The sequence below is a fragment of the Anomalospiza imberbis genome, chromosome 13, assembly GCF_031753505.1.
Source record: "Anomalospiza imberbis isolate Cuckoo-Finch-1a 21T00152 chromosome 13, ASM3175350v1, whole genome shotgun sequence".
Lineage (NCBI taxonomy): Eukaryota > Metazoa > Chordata > Aves > Passeriformes > Viduidae > Anomalospiza > Anomalospiza imberbis.
The window spans coordinates 20,184,307-20,204,925 of NC_089693.1; the positions used below are offsets into that span (position 1 = coordinate 20,184,307).

At 43.5% G+C, this 20,619-nt stretch overlaps 2 protein-coding genes across 2 annotated transcripts; both read right to left on the reverse strand.

Moving 5' to 3' along the window:
- Positions 1-4,341: 4,341 nt before the first annotated feature.
- Positions 4,342-9,781, reverse strand: PSMA4 (proteasome 20S subunit alpha 4). Its single transcript, XM_068204432.1, has 9 exons — positions 9,690-9,781; positions 9,396-9,455; positions 9,145-9,187; positions 8,232-8,394; positions 6,815-6,892; positions 6,506-6,594; positions 5,525-5,655; positions 5,180-5,303; positions 4,342-4,746 (listed from the first exon to the last, which is right to left on the reverse strand). Exons 2-9 carry the CDS (start codon positions 9,396-9,398, stop codon positions 4,592-4,594), a joined length of 786 nt encoding a protein of 261 aa, XP_068060533.1. The 5' UTR covers positions 9,399-9,455; positions 9,690-9,781; the 3' UTR covers positions 4,342-4,591.
- An 854-nt stretch (positions 9,782-10,635) lies between these two features.
- On the reverse strand, positions 10,636-16,259 carry HYKK (hydroxylysine kinase). Its single transcript, XM_068204433.1, has 5 exons — positions 16,144-16,259; positions 15,326-15,663; positions 14,468-14,610; positions 12,443-12,626; positions 10,636-11,177 (listed from the first exon to the last, which is right to left on the reverse strand). The coding sequence occupies exons 2-5, from the start codon at positions 15,654-15,656 to the stop codon at positions 10,714-10,716; spliced, it is 1,122 nt and encodes a 373-aa protein (XP_068060534.1). The 5' UTR covers positions 15,657-15,663; positions 16,144-16,259; the 3' UTR covers positions 10,636-10,713.
- Between the last annotated feature and the right edge of the window lie 4,360 nt (positions 16,260-20,619).

A 20,619-nucleotide genomic window follows, 5' to 3' on the forward strand; every position in this document is an offset into this window, starting at 1 on the left:
AATATTTGTACTGAAATTGCAACTCTGTAGTTTTTGATGGAAGCTGGTTCACTACTGCACTGCACCTGGTGTTTCTAACATGAGGTTATCAGGTAAAAATCTGTATTTCTGTGCACTGCAGCAGATGCCTTTTAGAGCCAAAATGTGTCGCTACCAATGTTGAACATAGCTGCCACTAGAACGTGCAGGACATAGGAAACTGGTTTTATTACATAACTGTGGATTTGTGTGCAGCTGGGTCCTAACTAGGCAAAACAGCTGCTGTAGGATATAAAAGGATTAAACCGTCTGGGTTACATGCCTAACATTTTGCTAAATATTTTATGTAGCATCATATGGCACATGTTAATTATGTTGTATTATTGTTTTAGAAAACAGTAGTTATAAATAAGTAGATGTTTTTTCCTACTGCTTTGAACTTGCAGCAGAATGTTAATAGTATCAGCAGCATGTTTAGTCTAATATTTACCATTAAGTGAAAGGCTCAACAATTACATGAGTAATGCTGTCTTTCAAAGGACCCTTGTCAGCAGGAGGTGACATCTAAAGGTCCCTGCTAAAGTACACTCTGAGAATCTGCAATAAATTGGCTGATGGCAGCTTTTACTGTGCACTGAAGAGTAGTTTAACTGGAAAGCCAAATGCCAAATTAAACCCAGATAAAAATAGCCAGCTGCTCAGTTCTATTTGTAAAATGAGAAATGTTCTAAAAACTTAGTGAAGCTGAATTTTCTCCAGATTAAAGCCAGTGAAGGGTACTCTTAGATCCAGTAACTTCAGTGGGTTTTCATATTGTAGTAGAAATAACTGCAATTAAAACTTGAAAATTAGGCTAATTTTTACTGCAGAAAAATGTAGCAGAAAGCACTCTTTAAAGAAAATGAAAGACATTTAAATAAGTCTTAGAATCTCCACCAGTCTGAAACGACACAATTTCTCTCATGTATGAGGTATCTGAGTGCACCAGCTTCTTGGACTTACATGTCTTGTATATTGTGCTGTTATCTCTGTATCACAGTCCTGAGGCCTCTGAAACCATTGAACACCTTTCAGTCATTATATTCATTTTCACAACACAGTAGAGAAGTATTTCTTCCTAATTTTAAGGTTATGAAGAGAAAGAATAAATAATTCCCTTGGAAATACATAAGAAACCACAAACAGCTGTCAAATTTAACATCAGAAGTTTTTTGTTGTCTCTTAATTTGGGTGCTTCTGTAACTGACAAGTAAAATATTTGGATGAAGAGGGAAGCATACCTAAAGGAGGTCATATAAGAAGCAGTCTTGGAAGTTAATTTGACTTTATTTGAACAGAATACAGTCACCTAGAAAACAAGCTAACTGTTTTTAAACACTGACAGATGCAAGAGACAGCACAGTAATTACTGGAGAAGCAGTAGTTTCATTATCTCTTAAACTACTTAGAATAACAAACCACATTACAATTTCTTAGGACAATCTATTTGTGAATATTTGCATATTTGCCCTAACAAGTTCTATCATGCACTCAAGTGAGATATAAGCTATCCAGTTTTTTAAGTTTACAAATATCTTATTATGCAAACAATTTTAAATAACTACTTTTTCCTAATTTGAGAAATCTGTCACCTTTCACAGCACCACATGAAGTTCTTGTTTTAAAATAGCATTAAATCCACAGCAATAGCTAAATATTTTAAATACTTATGGTATTACACTGTAAACTCTACGTAAACACTACGTACACCAAAAAAACCATACAAAGAACAGGAAGATCATTTTGATTAGCAAAGATACCTCAAATGTATCGCCAGAATAATTTTTCTGTTCTTACGACTTATCCCCAAACCACTCCCAGAAAAGGCACAGTTGGTGGTGATTTTTTTTAATTTTTTTTTAAGCACACAAAGCCAGAATCAATACAATAGGCCAACGCAATCAAACGCTGCTCTTATTTCTAGGAAGAACAGGAAAGAAACTTGCATTAGTGTCCAGATGGCTCAGGAAGATTCTAATAATGAAAGATCTCCAGCATCTGCTTACTGCCCTAGGCTGAAGTGCAGAAACAAATCACAGATAAAATTTCGGTTAGGAGAACTTGGCTGTACATCTTGGACATGACTGCCAGCTAGTTACTTGCCTATTCCAAGGCAGTACTGAGGCTCAGCTCACAATCAGATATTAATGGCACTCAGGAGAGATGATGGTTTTATAAATTAAATTGGTAGTTACTGTTCAAAGATTATACTCATGAAGTATTAGACAATACTTCTTCCACTTTGTGCAAACAAAACCTTTAAATAAATAGATCTTTTAAAACTTATTACAGTGCTTCAATACATTTGTTAAAGTCATTCCAAGTTTTTATTATTACAGTATCTAAAAAATTCTCCTTTACCAGCAACTCATGCCAGTTTTGGCAAGAAAATGGTATTGGTAATTCTTTAAACCAAAATATGCATATATGAGTTATCCCCATTTTTTTTAGAAAAAGATGCTTCTAAGAAAAATATTTTACTAAGTCTATATTCTAAGCTATCTGATAATACTTACACTATTACACTAAACAAACTGCATTTTATGAACTATATACATTGATGAACACAAGCTCAGATGCACTAACAGTTTCCCAGAAGACAGAAAGCATTGCTGGAATCTATCATATTGTTGCAAGTAATCTTTGAGAAGTGAGAAAAAACTCCATTTTGGCATTGCTGCTTTTAGAGCATATTCCAAGTACTTGTATGACCATCATCAGCGATCCAGAAATCTGCAAAAGATGCTGACATACTGCATTCATGGTATCAAAAAATAGAAAGATTGAGCACTGAATTTTTACATAAAATGGAGCTTGAGGTGTTTATACAATCCTTTGTAATGGAGATTAAATATTACCCATTGCACGTTGTCTGCAACTATTCAGGACTTGTTACATGCAACACCATTCCTATGTTGTTATTTGGAAGACCTACTGTTGCACAAGGTGTAAATAAGTCAGTTGAACTTTCATTAGCTATAAAATTTGCTTATTAACAAAGTGCTAAGTTCAGTGCTAAAGACTAAAGCAATTGGGCTGCACCAAGGTGTAGAGAATGGCCAAGCAGGTCCTGCAGAGAACCCACAGCCTCCCCTCTTCTCTGTACAGAGGCTGCCAGAGTCAGTGCAGGCCAACTACACAAGCTGCAGCACAGACATCTTCAGTCAGATTCTCTGTTCCCCACAGTGACTCTTACAGCAGTAAGCTCAAAAATGGGTTTAGTTGGGAGGAAGGGTCATTTCCAGCCATGTTGACAAAGTACGTTTTAATCAAAAAAGTCTGAGATGCATTAAACCAACAAAACACACTATGGATTCACTCAGCTTCTTTAAATGGTCACATTAAATCCTGTACACATCAGATATCCTTTGGGGTAAGAAAACCAAACCAACCTACAAGATCAGTACAATCCAGGCTGGACACAAATGGGCTGGATCACTGCTGCCATGGTTTGGAATTCAGCAAGGCCTCACTTTTAAGCCCTCAGGCCTTTCATTTTGCATTTGATATCTGAATGAGTGCACAGTAATTTTTAGTAACTTTTCATCTCTTTTGTAAACTACAGATTTTTTTTTCAAAAGTAGAAGAGATTTTTGCTAATCTGACACTCATACTTTTTTGCATTCAGTACAGGGGCAAGCTGGACAAAAATGACTGTGATTCCTAATTCATGCACAATTATGATTTCTTGGTGGTTAACTGGTTAGTTTTCTTGACTGGTGTGTCAGAGAAATGAATCAAATTCACTGGGGAAGTATCAGCAACACTAAACTAAACCTAAAACATCTGAATTTCCTTTCAGGATAAAATGTGAAGTAGTCAACATGGCCTGAAAATCATGCACTGTTTTACTTACCTATTTGTAGTTTGACAAGATAAAGCATTTTCACATGGCCTTTGTAAAATGTCTTTCTAGTTTGTGTGAATATAACTAGTGTTGTATGATTAATTCCTTAGAAAGCACATGCACTTGTGAAGGCTATGATAAACTGAACACATTTGCTACAGGGCATTTTTAAGACACTACTGCTTGCAAGACCATCAGTTTGACAGAGCCTGCTATAGAACAAAATAGGCCAAAACTAAAACTTGGCATGCCAGCACACTTTAATTCTGTATTTGTGAAATGACTTTTTGAACTTAGGAGCTCTTTTCACTACCTTTAAAGGAAAACCCACACGTACACACAAAATTCTAACAATTCTAACACCATATTTGTTCTTTACCAACTAGCATATACCTTGATTTAATGGTTTAAAGCAATAAAATTCCTCAAGATTGTGTATATCCAGGCATTACTGAGGAAATAAAGACACCCATCACTATTCTTCTTAAATTTTATTCCATAATAAAAAATAGAAGATGAAAGAAAGAGTGTTCAAGAATTAAAGCAGTTATTGGTCAATGTAAGGAGCAGTAAACTAATTATCTAAATGATGACTAAGGACCTGGTTCATCAAAAGTACTTCTGGGTCCTCCATGGCATAGCTGCAGGCTTCTACAGCACAGAAAGCCAGATTATCTTTTGCTGAAGCAGGTCCTTTATTATCTAGAGAACACTTGATTTCATATTCTATTTATCCTTCTCTTTTTGTTCTTTCTCCTTCTTTTCACGTTCAGCTTTTGCTTCCTCCTCCTCATGTTGTTTTATCAATTGTTCCACCTCCTTTTGCTTCAGAACCCTTATTACTGTCTTTCCGTTCTCTCTTGTCAGTGTTGCAATTTCAACTGAAACACATGGAACAGACAGCAGTGTTTAGGCAGAGCAATCATCAGCAGGGCAAGGTTTGAGATTACAAGTGACAGTGAGGCAGAAGGCTCCAATGTTCCCTGTGCCACACAGCCGGGCTGGAGGCAGCCACCCTCAGCTCGTTCCTGCAGCAGAGCACAGCAGCAGGGGAGCTCCTCTCAGGGTTCTGCTCCCAGACACGCAGGCATTCCAATCCCCAAGCTGCAGTCTCGCCTCTGGAGCTGGCCAACAGGGCCCATCAGCCTGGACTAAGCTATCTGAATGCCTCTTAGGCTAAGGCTGAGAACTGCTGCATCTTCTGAAAACATTTTTTGTGACAACTAACACTCCAGTGAGCCACACCTGGAATACGTGCACTCACTGCTCCCTTTGTTTAAGCAGAGGGTGCCGTCCCGTGTTGAGAACACTCACCTTTCTCAGCAGAGAGCTTACTGACATCCATGGTCTTGTTTAGAACCTTAATGGCCAATGCCAGGGCAGTCTTTAAGGTCATTTCGCCTTCCTTGTAGTCTTGCTTCAGCATTGACACAGCTGCCTGTAAATTTCACAGAAATTAAAACGGTGTCTTTGGGCAATCAACCACTCACCTGGAGTGTGGGGTTTTGCCAATAACACCAACACATGAGTTAACAGCAGCATTCCTACAATTACCTGTAAATCTCTCCTGCACTAATAATCAACAACCCAGCTTAATTAATACAGTACAATTTACGCTTTTTAAGTTATCTTTTTGAAAAGAAAAAATCCAGAACTTACAGCACTATTATTCCCAATGCATGTGGCTTTCCACCCTCCATAATTTCCACTAGGATCACTTTGGTACAGCTGAAATCCATAATGCTTATCCCAGCCAATATAGAGCAATGAAACACCAAAAGGACGTTTTCCTGTTGAAAAGAAGGCTATTAGCAACCTAAATTTAGAAACAAGATTGGTCATGAGTTACAATTATTTTCTTTGATTTCGTTTTTCAATCTATTCCTGTGAACTAGGATTTAACAGACAGTTCTGCACTTCTGTTGCTTGAGATAAGCATGTCAGCATTTCCTTCTAAGTCATGACGTGGGAGGCAGCTGAGATTTATTCCATTTAACCTTAAGAGCAGTTCATTTGTGTCTTCACAAGTTGTAATTTACTGTCTCAGGCCTTTAAATCAAAATTTAGTATTTGAGGTATGTAGCTTAGCTGTTAAAGCATTTGACTTAGCCAGGTAGTTTAAAAGGTAATTCTCTCACACTACATATATGTAAAACAACAGAATCATCAGTTCATATACTAAGGAACACTACTTACAATATCATTTTCTAACATGATGCTTGAACCACATAAACATCACTTTTTTCAAGTGTTAGAATACTGATACCCCTACATACAGCCTTGTTTTTGATTCATTGTGCCACTATGGTGGACAGGCCCAAAATGTTGAAAGGTTGCCTAAACAATTCTCTGCTGGTCTTTTGAAGGCATTCTTTACATGCAAGAGCACTCAAAGCATTCTATGCAATGAGCCAGCACCTCAGCCATCAGTTTCCCAAGCCATAAAAAGTAGAAGCCTCAGCAGCCTCAGCAGCAGTAACCATGACTACCCATTCCCCTCTTATATTAGGCTATTTTTTCCTAAGTATAACATTTAAAGAGAATTCAGTAGAACTGTCCACAGACTTAGATCCTTCACATTATGTAAGAGAATTGTTCTTGAGACATTTAGTAACACAATGATTCATCCCACTTCATTACCTCCAAACTGTGTGTAAGCCTGCTTGATATCACACAGTGCTGTTACTAGTTGTTCACAAGGAATGGGCTCTTGATACTGTAACAAATACCTAATATCAAAGAGGAAAAAAAAACAGTTTTCAAAACTTGGTATCTTGCACAACATTTAAGAGGAAACAAGTTCCCAAGGTAGAGTATCTGTGATCTAGCTGCTCTATTTCAACCTACTTGTGATCTACTAAATGCATATTCATTCTGATCTAATGCATAAAGAGAGCTGAATGTGACAGCACAGGTGAGTAAAACCATGTTAGCTGTCAGCAGACCTACCTCTGTGCAATCAGTCTCAGCTCGTTTGTTAGAACATTGGCATCTGAAGTTATTCCTGCAACGCTGCACGCCATATCCCTGCAAGAAAGACATACAAATTAACTGAATTCCTGTCAATCTCCAACCAACACTCACATCTTCATCCAGGGGCTCAAGCAGAGCTGTTGGGCTTTTCTCATCAAAGCTACACAGCCGCTGTGCGAAATGGGTTCATCAGCTCCTGCCTTTAGGGTGCACCAAAAATATCAGTAACCATTTGCTAAGAGCAGAGGTGGACAGCCAGAGTCAGCGAGTCAGTATGTTAGTTACACATACAGTTCTGTGAAGAGACTTGTGCCAAGGATGATTAAGGTCTGAGTGGTTTTACAAGAGCCATTAGGTACATACACACAGGTGCCTCTCAGGAGGCCACCTGACACAGCACATCTCAACACTCAAGGAGCCACACAGATGTGACAGGCCTTCAATGGCAGCTGCTGGCTGACACGTGGCATCTGTGTAACTGAAACTTTGTGGTCTTGATAGGCCCCTAAGAAAAATAAGCACTTCAATCCTTGACTGTTTTGTTGGACCCTAATTTAGTACCTCTTTAGCTCAATCTGATATGCTACAAACCTTTTGCTATACAAAAAAGATTTGTGAAATTGGGAATTTTCCAAAAGATGGAAGGGCTGTTCTAGGTGACTACTCCAGTGTGCTGTTACACTGCCTCCTTGAAAATCCAGTACTTCCTTTCAAGATCAACTTCCATGTTGATCTTAAAAGCACTTCCAGGTGCTTTCAAGATCAACATGGAATGGGAGGCAGGATGGAAAACTATTTGTGTTCATTTGCAGCTTTTGTCAAGGATGAAGCTCTACCTCCCTTGCAACAAAAAAGCATAATCCACAAAACTCTTTGCTCTGACATCACAAATTTAACTTCCAGGAGTTAGAATGAAAGTGGTAATAGACAGACGTTTCATCTCTGCTACAACTGTGGCAAAGAAGCCTAAGGCACATTTTACCCAGTGACCTCAGACTTTTTGAGCCACCAAAGAAAAACAGAGATGCAGAAAGGGAGATGAAATAACATGGTCATTTTTGTGTGCACTCTTTATTCTGCCCCCACAGTGGTATTTCGTAAACCTGAGACTTCCCAGTTTCCTTAATTGGTACAATACTATTACCTTGTATAGTATAGTACCAACAAACAGGTTATTCCACCTAGAAAAATCTCCTGGAGATAAAAAAACCAAATTGCTAATACTTCTACTTCAGAAGGGGAACTGCTAAAGTGAACAATGACAGAATAGTCATACTTGTCTAAAACACCAAACAAAAAGATTATTAACCCTTCAAATAAGACCAGGTTATGTGCTAATCAGCACTTTGCTGTTAATAACATCACAAGACATTTAATCACCATTTCAACTTACTCATTAAGTTTGTATATTTTCTCTGAGAAAAACACTTCATCGAGAAGCTTGTGAATGTTGCGCCGCTCTGCTGCCAGCAGAACTCCATCGTTTGCTAGAATTCCCAGGCAGGTTCCCGCGTGCCCAATGGCCTCCATCGCATACTCAACTTGGTACAGGCGACCTGGGAAAGGATTGGAATTCCTGTCATCAAAAAATGACACGGAACTGCACAAGGTGACTGAAAGTTACAAGAATCTGACAACTGCTCATTGTCCCGTCTAATTCTTCAGTCTCTTACCAGTCAATTGTAAATTAATTTAATTGGCTGAAAAGCAGGAATGAGTCAGAAAAGGAAAATAATACTGGACATGGCCACTGTGGGGAAAAAACCTCTTTCTATAAGAAAACCCCAACATTTTTCTATTAAAAAAAAATTAAAGAACCCTCTGCTGCAGTAGAATAACACAAGACAAATTTTCAATAAACAAAGAAAATATCTTATACTGGATTTCTTGGGTTCCTCCCACCTAAGAAGTAAGAAAATGTGGTTTGTACGTACTTGTTTCAGCACGTGCAAGAATAACAAGGAGAGGCGTGACTGCACCAGCAGGATATTATCCATTCTCAGGGGATAGTGACAAAATCTAACCATGCTCAAACAAGACATAAACGGTTATTTCAAAAACAGGGCAGGTGATATTACTCACTAATGGGACTCAGCGTCATTATTGCATGAATTAGAATGAATTTGAAAGTGTCCACTTTGGACCTTTGCTGTCCCTACAGAACCGAGTGTGGGCAAATATGATATCTGTAATTCATATTCAGACAGAAACATGCTACTAACAACCACCCTTTTTGCAAGTGTTTTGATAGTTTTGAGAAGACAGAACAGTCAGAGTTGATTTGAAAATGTCGGGTTAAAAAATACCTTCCGGAGAAAATATGGTAGTTCTGGAGTCATATCTTCGAGACTGTAAAAGGAATAGCTCAGTAAGTATCACCAGTCTCCTGTCACCAACGCCCTGAAGCCCCTATATAACAGACCCAGCCATTCGGTGACCTCGGGCTGGTCACTGGTGCCCGCAGCCCGGCCCCTGCAGCCAGACCGTCGCCCCGCCCGGGCCGTGACTCGGCAGCACCCGCGCCTCAGCGAAGCTCCGGGGAAGGCGGGTCACTCACCATGGTGCCGGGGACGCGCCGCGGGCAGGAGAGCACAGGGCACGGGAAGCGGCACCGGGCCTGCAAGAGAGCACGGGGCACGTGAACCGGGAACCCCGGGAACCCCGGGAACCCCGGGAACCCCGGGAACCGGCACCGAGCGCAGCCCGGCACGGCCCCAGGGGGCGCTGCCGCCCGCGCCCGCACTGCACAGTCATCCTCAGCGCGGCACAACGCGAGGGCCGCGCCGCCTGCCGCGCCGCGCCGAGACGCGTCCCGCGCCCCACCGCCCACCCGCCGCCCGTCCTCACTCACGGCGGGCCGGAGGCAACCGCTGGGCCGGGCGAGGGGCGGCGAAGCCCAGCCGGCGGGCAGGAACCGGGCGCTGCGGCCGCGCCCGAACCCTCACCGCCGCGTCGGAAATGGCCGCCGCGCCTGCGCGCTGCCGCCCGCCGGCCCGGGGCGGGGCCTGCGCCCTTCCCGTCACCGGGGGCGGGGCTGGCGCGCGCGGCCCGCAGCGTCACGTGCGCGTCCTCGGGCGCCGCCCAAAGCGGCGGGAAACGGCCCCGCCCGCCGCGAGGGCCGGTCACGGGCACACCGCCTCCCCGCCGTGCGAGGGCCGGTCACGGGCACGCCGCCTCCCCGCCGTGCGAGGGCCGGTCACGGGCACGCCGCCTCCCCGCCGTGCGAGGGCCGGTCACGGGCACGCCGCCTCCCCGCCGTGCGAGGGCCGGTCACGGGCACGCCGCCTCCCCGCCGTGCGAGGGCCGGTCACGGGCACGCCGCCTCCCCGCCGTGCGAGGGCCGGTCACGGGCACGCCGCCTCCCCGCCGTGCGAGGGCCGGTCACGGCCACGCCGCCTCCCCGCCGTGCGAGGGCCGGTCACGGCCACGCCGCCTCCCCGCCGTGCGAGGGCCGGTCACGGCCACGCCGCCTCCCCGCCGTGCGAGGGCCGGTCACGGCCACGCCGCCTCCCCGCCGTGCGAGGGCCGGTCACGGCCACGCCGCCTCCCCGCCGTGCGAGGACCGGTCACGGTCACACCGCATCCCTGCCGCGAGGGCCGGTCACGGGCACACCGCCTCCCCGCCGCGAGGGCGGGAGAGAGCCCGGCTCCTGCCTTGAGGGTGCAGAATGCTCGCACGCCGTCCCCCCGCTGTGAGCGCGGTAATGGCCACAGCCCTGTGCCCGCCGCGGGGCCGGCAATGGTTTTCGCTCCCGGGGAGCTGGGCTGGGTCCCGCCCTGCCCGTGGCCGCGCCCCGTCCAGCTCAGACAGCGCTGCCTTTATCGACTGCTTTATTCAGTCCGGGGCCACCCCCAGTACCTCGGCAGCCGCGGACCTACGGGGCAGGCGCGTGGTGCGTGTACGCCTGGGCAGTCTCAAACCACTTCTTCTCCACAGCTTCCTGGCCCACCTCGAACATGGTCATCAAGTGTTTCCAGCCGGTTTTCGCCGTGATTGTGAGGTACTCCTTGTTCTCTGGGTACAGAAGAGCCGTGTGGGCAGCAATGACGAGGGACTGTGCAAACCTCCCACTCACCAGGAGAAAGAGGGCACCTCTCTCCTCAGCGGTGAGCGGCAGGATGCTCTCAAACCCTGCGAGAACATGTCCCCCAACACTCAGAGGGTCTGGGCTCTCAATCATCATGTACATGATGGCTATCGCAACCTCAAACACGTAATACCCGTAACTCATGTCGCTGAAGTCCAGGATGCCAGACACTCTGTACTGGGGATTCTCCAGGGAAGCACAACTGGAGTCTACTAGAATGTTGTGGTCATTAAGGTCTCCATGATTGATACCTAAACACAGAAGAAATAGAAACAGTATTTATTAATTATTAAACAGCTGGAACAGCTTTGGCAAGATGCACCTTAAACTAACACTCAGCTACAAAACTGCACTAGTCCCCTGCAGCATCAAGTGCTACCTTTCACACCTTTACTGCCTCCTGTGAAGCTCCACTGCACTGCCAGATGACCGACAGCAGAGGAGAAGAGGGAGAGTTATGGGATGGCGCTCCGGGCTGGTGTGACCTGCGATACCCTGTGCGTTCACAAACGCACAACAGTCGTTTCCAACTACAGAACTGTGAAAAATGCATATTTTGTGATTGGCTTTTCGCAAATATTAAATTGAATGCTATATGTATTATGTTATATTGATTAGAAGTGCTGTATTAACATTTTAATAGTATAGTAAATGTAGTTTTGTAGTTAAAATAGAACCTATGTATGTGGGGGTTTTTTTACTAACTCAAGCAAGAGATGAGATAATGAAGAAACTCTTCACACAGAGATGACAATGATGGGGGCCCATAAAGAATTACTGCCTCCTTATTGGAAAAGACAAACATTCTTCCACCTTCTCTCCGTCTTTATGGAACCACCAGGATTAAGGGGAAGAAGTTGACAAAAACCAGAAAAGTTCTTAATTTGCAAGGAATTTATGCATCATGTATGAGATGTATGAATATGCAACAGGCTACTGCTTTTAAAGGTTATTCCTTTGTTCACAAGGCATGCTTATTGGGCTTAAGTGCCCGAGAGCATCCGGACGTCCATAATTCTTTGCTTTCTATTGTCTTGTAATTGTCCTAACTCTAAATTGTCATTACTCTAATTGTATTACTCTTTTTATAACTATTTTATTATTATTAAACTTTTAAAAATTTAAAAACCAAGTGATTGGCGTTTATAACAAGAACTGTCACATCATCATCAATAGCAATGTCATTTGTATTCCAAAATTTTGATTAAGTACTTATTTGGGCCTTTATGAAAGGTAGTACTGTACTCCATATATATTTAGTAAGCTGGTATAACTGCATGAAAATCATAAACTTAAATGGGAGGAAACTCATCAGAAAAATAAAGAACTGACCCTGACTGGACAGAACATTCCTCTTGGCTTACTCTGTGCTGTGTCCATGTCTAGGCTAGGGAAAAGAGATTTACTTCTGCTATTTTTGTTTTCCTTCTCTACAGAGCCGAACTCCTGTATGAAATTCCTGTGCCAAATTCTGTGTCTCAGTTCAACATAATTACAATGAGAATACAATACTCACAGGCTCGGAAACTGCTTAGCTTGGGTATTACTTTGCCTTTAAACTGCTCAATAACTTGCTCCACCACTGCACGGTATTTGTTCTGGCCCAAGGCATAAATGTACTGATCTAGAAGAGGAACATTTGCCAGATTCCAAATGAACTGACCTCGACGCAGACTTTTTACTGATGGATGCTGGAATTTCTTTGGAAAAAGCACACAATAATATAGGCATAAGAAAAATTGCAGACTTTATGACTGAAGGGCTTGATTCAAAACTCCTATTAATTTTAACAGGTTTCTCATAAGACTCACTGAAAAACACCATGAGTTGGACTGTCGTTTTATATCAAATAAAAGAATAACCTGAAGAATGATTCAAGCAAGCATCCTAGTATCTACATACAGCCTGAATGGTTTTTCCCCATGTTTTAGGTACAAAGATTACCTTAAGTCATTTGTCACTTCAGTAATGTAAAATTGCTGTTGACTGTCCATAGGGTGACGTTAGAGTAGTGACTCTGAGCCTCTGCCAAGGCCAGAGCCTGCTCTGGCAGAGCTCAGCTTGCACAGCTGGTGCTGCAGAAAGCTGTGGGAACACCAGAGACACAAAACCTGCCAGCATGCGGGGAGTAGGCACACTCTGTGCTTTTAAAGGTGGGACCTTTGGGGGACAAACCCGAGCAACAGCTGATGTGTGAAAAATCCTGAGCACAGTAGTTTATGGAGACACTGACCATGGCTTTATGCTTATGAAAATTTGCCTTTGTACATCCAGGCCTCACTGCTTTAAACATACAAGGTCCTTAACCCCTCTCTCACTAGCAAATGGAAGGGATGGTTTGGAAAGTGACGTTCTAAGAGGAAAAGCATCTCTCCCACTACACACCCCAGGCTTATCTTGAACTCCTCAAATGCTTATTGAGGTGAGATCTGGGCCAGACTGGATCAGTGTGTAGGGCAAATTAAAAATAAAAAAACAACTTCCCACAAGAGTACCTCGCTTCCTTTTAAGAAAAGAACTACAAAAAACTATGCTTGTAATTAAGGCTCTTAGAGATCGCTAAATGACAGTCAAAAGCTGACGGTGTTTGAACCAGTAAAGAACAAGACTGAGCCTAAACCACCTTGGTGGATGATAATCCATGTGTTGTGGGAATAAAGAGCCTTTCCCATCAGAATTGCTTCTCATTAACTACTTCCTCCTTAGCAAGATCAGTCACAGGCATATTTTGAGACTAGCTTATTTTAACCACATTATGAGTGTGACCAGTGTGTCAGAAGGCAACAGTAAGTTATCTTTCACAATTGAAAATGCTCTTGTAATTTAAGAATGTGCTTAGTAAAACTGGCAATTCACACTTCATAACTGTCTGAAGCTGGTAGCCAGAACATGAGAAGGAAAGGTTAATGAAAGGTTAATAAATAATGTGAGGTCTTTCATGCATCAAACTTAGTACTGGCTGATTGATCAGCTTTATTATCCTGTGTAACTACAGAGTAAAGAACTTAGTTTGCATTGAGACTGAGTGGAAGTGGTGCAAATGAGAAGCGTCACAGATCTCTGTTGGCGCCGTTGCCACTGGGAGGGTACCAGTGTGAAATGGTCACAGTGCTAATGAAGAGAAGAAAGTCAGCAAGTCAAAAGGAATTCAAAATAATAGATCAGCCAGCTGAGCACTACACAAAAATCCTTTAAAACAAGCCTGGCGTTCTATTCTAATTCGAGCACCCTAGGGTTCATTCTCCTTTATTTGCCAGGTTTGGAACACTAACAGGTGAGCTTTGCATACGTAAAAAGAACTCCGTATCGCCCTATTCGTGGTACAAAATGCATTGCAGAAGTATCACCAGTACCATGTCACTTGTCATGTACTTTGGGAAAGGCTTTAGCCAGCCTGGAAGCTGGCACCTGAGCCATCAGTCACTGACATCTGCAGTCACCAACTTGCACTCTGCAGGTCTGAAAAGCAGGGAGCAAGCCCGTGAGCAAATGCTGAAGAGACATTAAGAGAGAAGTGTGAGGCTAAAGCATGGGAACTCACCTCTGAGAGCACTTTATCCAGGCTGGCAGCGAGCCTCCCAATCTCATACAGAATCTGAGCATTGGTAGTGATTTTTGCTACTGGTGTACCTGGCAGGTAAGTCAGCAGTCTGACCATGTACTTCTTGCTCCCAAGTCTAGTACCTGACAAGGAGAGACGCGGTCACTGTGCTGTGTGCTGAGTATCACTTAATGCAAGAGGCAAAAAAGGTGTATCCCAGGGCAGAAGTTGTCAGATGTAGCTCATAAAAATGCAAAGATTTGATTTACTGGAATTTTGTGTAATAATGTACAAACTTTAACACACTTAGAAAATCTATGCTGAGAAAAACTCAGCACCAAGCAGGGCTCCTCCAGTGCCCGCACACACCCACATAAAATTTTGCAGCAGAACAGGTCTCAGGAATCCCAAATGTTGTGTGAAAGTTACAGTGACAGTAAAAGCTAAATGCCAATGCAATTTTTCTTCCAAGCACTATTAAAGCAATTTATTCTGGCTTCAGAGATGGGCTAGAACTGTGTGCTACACTACTCTGAAGGCAAATAATTTCAAGCACCACATAGTCAATGAGGCATTTTTAACTTTTCCTGTGCATGGACACACGTCAGATAAATGTCTTCTCCAATTCCTTAAGCTGAAGTGTTTTCCTAGTTAATTATTACGCTCTCTGAGTTGTTTTGCTTCTGGCATTTTAACTTTGGACTATTGTGGCTGGAACACAGGTCACCTGATGCATATCCCTACTATTCAAACACAAGCCTAGAGTTTCCCTTTAGCATATACAAGGTATGCCATATAGCAAGCTACAGTTGAGCTAAGGGTGAGAGTGGGGCAGTAAAGGTGCCCACAGTGGCTCACCTCCTGACTCCAGAGACATTATGTTACCATCTTTCGTCAGATAAGGAGTAGCTGAAGGGAAGCCTTCAGCACTGAGAAACATCATGGCCTGGGTCTGCGCTTCAATGAGGTCAGGCTCCCGGCTGTCTTCTGAATTGGTGATTTTGAGGACATACTCATCAGCACCTTCAGCTGAGACATGCACGTGGAAGTTCTGATCATCATAGCTGGGGAGTGACCTGATCCACGACACCTTCAATCCAAACACCCTGTCAACCAATTCAGCTGCCTCTCTCTCACCAAATGTGGGTTTGGTCAAGGTCTGGGCTTGACAGTCATTTCCAGAAGACATTGTGCCTCTAGGAAAAAAAGAAAAGTTGGATGATCTGATCTGTATTCTGACACCAGAAGCAGTAATTACTGCAACAAAATGCATTCAGCTACTGGAGAAGAGTTTCCTACATTTATTAAACGAGCAAAGAAAACCAAGCCCCTGTGCCAGCTCAGGTTTCTTACATCATAGCTTATCAAATACTTAGGCTGCAGCCCCTCCAAAGAAAGACTGCTAGAGAGATGCACTCAATCTGTTCAGAACAGCAGACATGAAGAGCTTATTAACCAAGCCCGTATTAGCTCACTTCTAGCAGCAGCCTAACCGGGTATTGTTGATAGTAGAAATGACTCCCTCAGGAGCAGAGCTGCTGAATCCCTGATCAGGAGGTCTTCAATTCGCGTCTGCAAAAGGCAAGAATTGTTTTAGTAAATCATAACGTCGAAGCAGATTAAATCTGTTTGGTCACGGCCTTCCAAACCCCTGTGCTAAGAAAGGCAGCACAAACCTGCAGACGCTCGCTCGCCTCCCGCCTGCCCAGCTGCAGGAATCTCGAGCCTCCCCAGACGAGCGCAACCCTTGCACTCGTTGGGAGCCGCGCCAACCTTTGCCCAGCGCGGGGAGGCCGAGAGCGGCACAAGCTGCTCGGCAGCCGCGGCCCGGCCGGCCCGGCCAGCCCGGCGGAACGCGGCGCCCTGCGCTCGGCAGCGCCCTGCGCTCGGCGGAACGCGGCGCTCGGCGGCCGCAGCGCCCTGCGCCCGGCGGAACGCGGCGCCCTGCGCTCGGCGGCGCCCTGCGCTCGGCGGCCGCAGCGCCCTGCGCCCGGCGGAACGCGGCGCCGGGCGGCGCGGGGCCCCTGCGCTGCAGGCGGGGCCGGCCGCGGGCAGCGGAGCCGGAGCCTCCCCGCGGCGCTCCGGGCAGGGGCTTTTGTTTTCCAGCGGCACGAGAGGGCAGGAAAGCTACGACTTCCTGTCACAAAGGCAGAACGCTTAAAAAAACCATGCGCCCGCAGCGGGCAGGAGGGAGGACATCAGTTTCATTCTTTTCTTCAAACCCTTTTACCAGCGCACCACATCAAAATCTCCGCCAAATGCTTAGACTGAAGACCACATTGTGAAAAATGCATATTTTATGAGTGGCTTTTCGCAAATATTAAATTGAATGCTATATGTATTATGTTATATTGATTAGAAGTGCTGTATTAACATTTTAATAGCATGGTAAATGTAGTTTTGTAGTTAAAATAGAACCTATGTATGTGGGTTTTTTTTTTTACTAACTCAAGCAAGAGATGAGATAATAAAGAAACTCTTCACACAGAGATGACAATGATGGGGGCCCATAAAGAATTACTGCCTCCTTATCAGAAAAGACAAACATTCTTCCACCTTCTCTCCGTCTTTATGGAACCACCAGGATTAAGGGGAAGAAGTTGACAAAAACCAGAAAAGTTCTTAATTTGCAAGGAATTTATGCATCATGTATGAGATGTATGAATATGCAACAGGCTACTGCTTTTAAAGGTTATTCCTTTGTTCACAAGTCATGCTTATCGGGCTTAAGTGCCCGAGAGCATCCGGACGTCCGTAATTCTTTGCTTTCTATTGTCTTGTAATTGTCCTAACTCTAAATTGTCATTACTCTAATTGTATTACTCTTTTTATAACTATTTTATTATTATTAAACTTTTAAAATTTTATAAACCAAGTGATTGGCGTTTATAAGAACATATATATATAACAAACCTGAGGCATCTTGCTCAGGATGTCCTTTAGACTGTCCCAGAGAAAGTTTTTACTGGGACAATAGGTCCAGTCCGAGAAAATTTGACCCTTAATGAAAATAATGACAAACCTTAAGATTAATATAGAAATATCTTCTGAAACTCCTAATGAAAAAAAGGTAATCTGCTGTAGTTGATGTCCTGCTATGACAGAATTAGGAAACTGAAGAAAAAGGAATTGAGGAAAGACATGGTGAAGAACACCCAACAACCCCTCCTGCCCCCCCAAACAACAACATCTGAAGCATCTTAAGCAAATCAGTTAAAAATCCTCTATCACAAAATCTCAATATTGTTTGTAATATTAGGGACCCAAAATTGAAAATATTATCTTCATCAAATGCTTATTTTAACCAAATAGGGAATTTAGAAAAGGGAAACTATTTCCCCAAGAAACAATTTTTCTCCCCAGTTTCAGAACAGATGTTAATAAAAGTAATTGACCAACTCTTCTCACTAGAAGTCACAAAATTTAAGGGTTTTTTTCAGAAAGAATAGAGCTCTAAAATATTTAGGGTTCCCTCTCCTGATTTCTGAGGCCCTGAAGCTTTAGCTCAGTGGAGTAAAAGCGATACAGTGGGAAAGCATTCTTGCTGTGGTTTAACATAGCTGGTTACAGAAATGTACTCCTGAGCTCTGCAAACAAGATTACAAGGCACTTTGCAGATCTGTACTCCTCACTCTTGCTTCAGTTGCCGGACTGGACTGCCAAAAGCAAAGACCTATAAACTTCCGTACTTGTCCTGCCTGCCTGGTACTCTGGGGGACGCTCACTGTGGTTGTGAGGCAAGGCAGAGTTTTTGAAGGCTGTACTTTGGCCTGTCTTATTATCTGAAGAAAGATAGACTCGAATAATTTAGCATCCAAGAGTTGAACTGCAGTCTAATGCCTGTGCTGAAAGTGAGGGTTGAAGTAGGTTAGTGCTGGACATCCCCAAACCACTTCTGAGGATCTTCTCAGAGTTGTAACCTTGGCCAACAGCTTGCTTTAATATAGGATTTCATTCAGATTTTAAATGAGACATTTTTCAGAAGGGAAAGAAAAAGTTATTAAAACAGCATTTGATGTAACATCCAGAGTCCAGAGCACAGCTAACTCAGAGAACATCCTTCTACACCAGCTAAGCATGCTTTGTGAGCCCAAACTCACTCCTAACAAGTAAATGGATCATCATATAATACACACTATTATCCCCTTTCTTTATTCACGCTGCCTTCACACACAGTACCATTTTAACTGTTTTCCTTACTATCTATTCAAATAGACAGTAACATACAAGAACTGTGATACAATTTTCTTTATTAAAAATAATTTACAACATTGGTAACATTGTATGCACAATTTTCATCAACTGAACTTAAGATATATCTATGCAATACTTACTGAACTTAAAACTTAGACTGCTCTGTTGGCTTTAAACAGCAGACAATGATTTGCATTTGCTTAAATAGGATTAATATACATAGCTTCTCGTCCTTATACTTAGGTGTAAAATGTATAAACATCAACACTATCCCAAAGCTTTGTAGTTTGGGATGGGGAGGAAGAGGGAAGCAAGAAGAGAAAACATTTACAAAAATTTCAACAAGATTCTCCCCCCAAATCCAAATGGAGAGAGGTCTAGGTTAAATACATCTAACACACCGAGTCACTTCTCAAACAGGCACGCGTCCTCCTATGCTTTAGGACACTAAAGAGAGGTCTAACTGAACGTTTGGTGTGTGAGCACAGCAATCCTGACTGTCCCCTGCCGGAGGGTTCCTGCCACTCCTGCCCACCTACGGCTCTCAGGGTTCCAGCAGTGTGCCCAGAGTTACGTGTCCTCATTGACTGCTGGGCTCCTGAGCTGCACTCTGCACAGGGGAGAGGGAACAGGGCTGTTCTCATGGGACATGAGCCAGGTGTTCCCCACCACTGAGCAGATGGTACATGGCCAGTGCTGTCCCACACAGCACCCCCACCCCACAGGCTACGGGTCCAAGGGTAGCAGTCAGCCTGCACATCTCGGGTTTGCCAGACTTGAGCTTGTTGAGAGCTCAACCTGCTGCAGCAACAACAGGAGCGTCCAGCTGAGCAGCCCTTGTGCCCAAGCATAGCTCAGAACTTCTCTCTCATCAGTGGAGCAGAATTAAAGCAGCTGCTAAGGTAATGAAGCCCCCTGTGTCTCTAAAAAGAACTGACTTGCTGTACGGGTGACAACTTGCAGGTAAGTCACATGCTTTGAAATTGCACTTCACCTCATCAGTCTGCCTTGACATGGCTTGGATCCCTGTCTCCTGAAGCCTGGAGAAAGGGCAGGGGGCTGTGTTTCCTTCAAGCATTAGTAAATAGGCATGGAGTTGTAAATAGGCATGGAGTTGCAGTTGCATCATCTGCATGAGGCACCATTATGTACCAGCACTAAATTCCCATTTTCTCCCCAGTAACATTTCCTTGAACTAAATCAAGAATATACCTTTGAGCTGGGACAAAATAGTATTACACACTGTTGTACAAGAAGTAGGATCTGCCCAGTCACTCTGGATAGAATTAATGGAAGTGTACCACAGAACAGGAACTCGTTCAGCATTCAATAGAATAGAATATTCAAAACCGCACTGATTTATCCCCCTCAGAAGTGGCAGGAGTCACTGGAATGGTTTTCATCTCACCTAAAAGAAAATCACATCAAACTCGTGAAATACAAACACAGATTATACAGAACTTCAAACTTCAGTGAACTGTGTCTAACAAAACAGAAAAATAAGTATCAAATTTATGTCAATCAAATTAGTTTGGCTTTTGAACTGTCAAAAAATTAATACACTGTATTGATACAATTATGCAAGAGGTTTGGGGTGTTTTGGGTTCAGGGCTTTTTTTAAAGGAATGTCAAACATACTATTTAAAGATTTGAACAGTTCCTCTGTTAGTTCACAAGTCAATTATTTCAGTGTCTGGTTATAAAAGTACATGTAAATAAAGCTAATATAGTCCTCTTGAATGTTTTGATATTTAAGACAACATTTATCAACAACAAAAATCCTTAGAGCAAAATCTTGACAATTTATAGGCAAGTACTGCAGTTTTGTTCTCCAGCAGAAATTAAACTCTACAGAAACTGTAAGTGGAGCTATGAAGCTTTTCAAGACAGGAGCACAGGAAGAGCCTGCTGGAGCTGCAGACTCACTTGCACAGCTCAGACACCACCTCAGCTCTGTG

Coding starts and splice junctions, on each gene's coding strand:
- HYKK (XM_068204433.1), bottom strand. CDS start 15,656: ATGTCTTCTGGAAATGACTGTCAAGCCCAGACCTTGACCAAACCCACA. Junction 14,611..15,325: donor AATGTCTCTGGAGTCAGGAG/GTGAGCCACTGT, acceptor TCTCCTTGTCAG/GTACTAGACTTGGGAGCAAG. Junction 12,627..14,467: donor TGGATAAAGTGCTCTCAGAG/GTGAGTTCCCAT, acceptor CTTTTTCCAAAG/AAATTCCAGCATCCATCAGT.
- PSMA4 (XM_068204432.1), bottom strand. Junction 6,893..8,231: donor AAAATATACAAACTTAATGA/GTAAGTTGAAAT, acceptor TCTTTCTTGCAG/GGATATGGCGTGCAGCGTTG. Junction 5,656..6,505: donor GGCTTACACACAGTTTGGAG/GTAATGAAGTGG, acceptor TCTTTTCAACAG/GAAAACGTCCTTTTGGTGTT.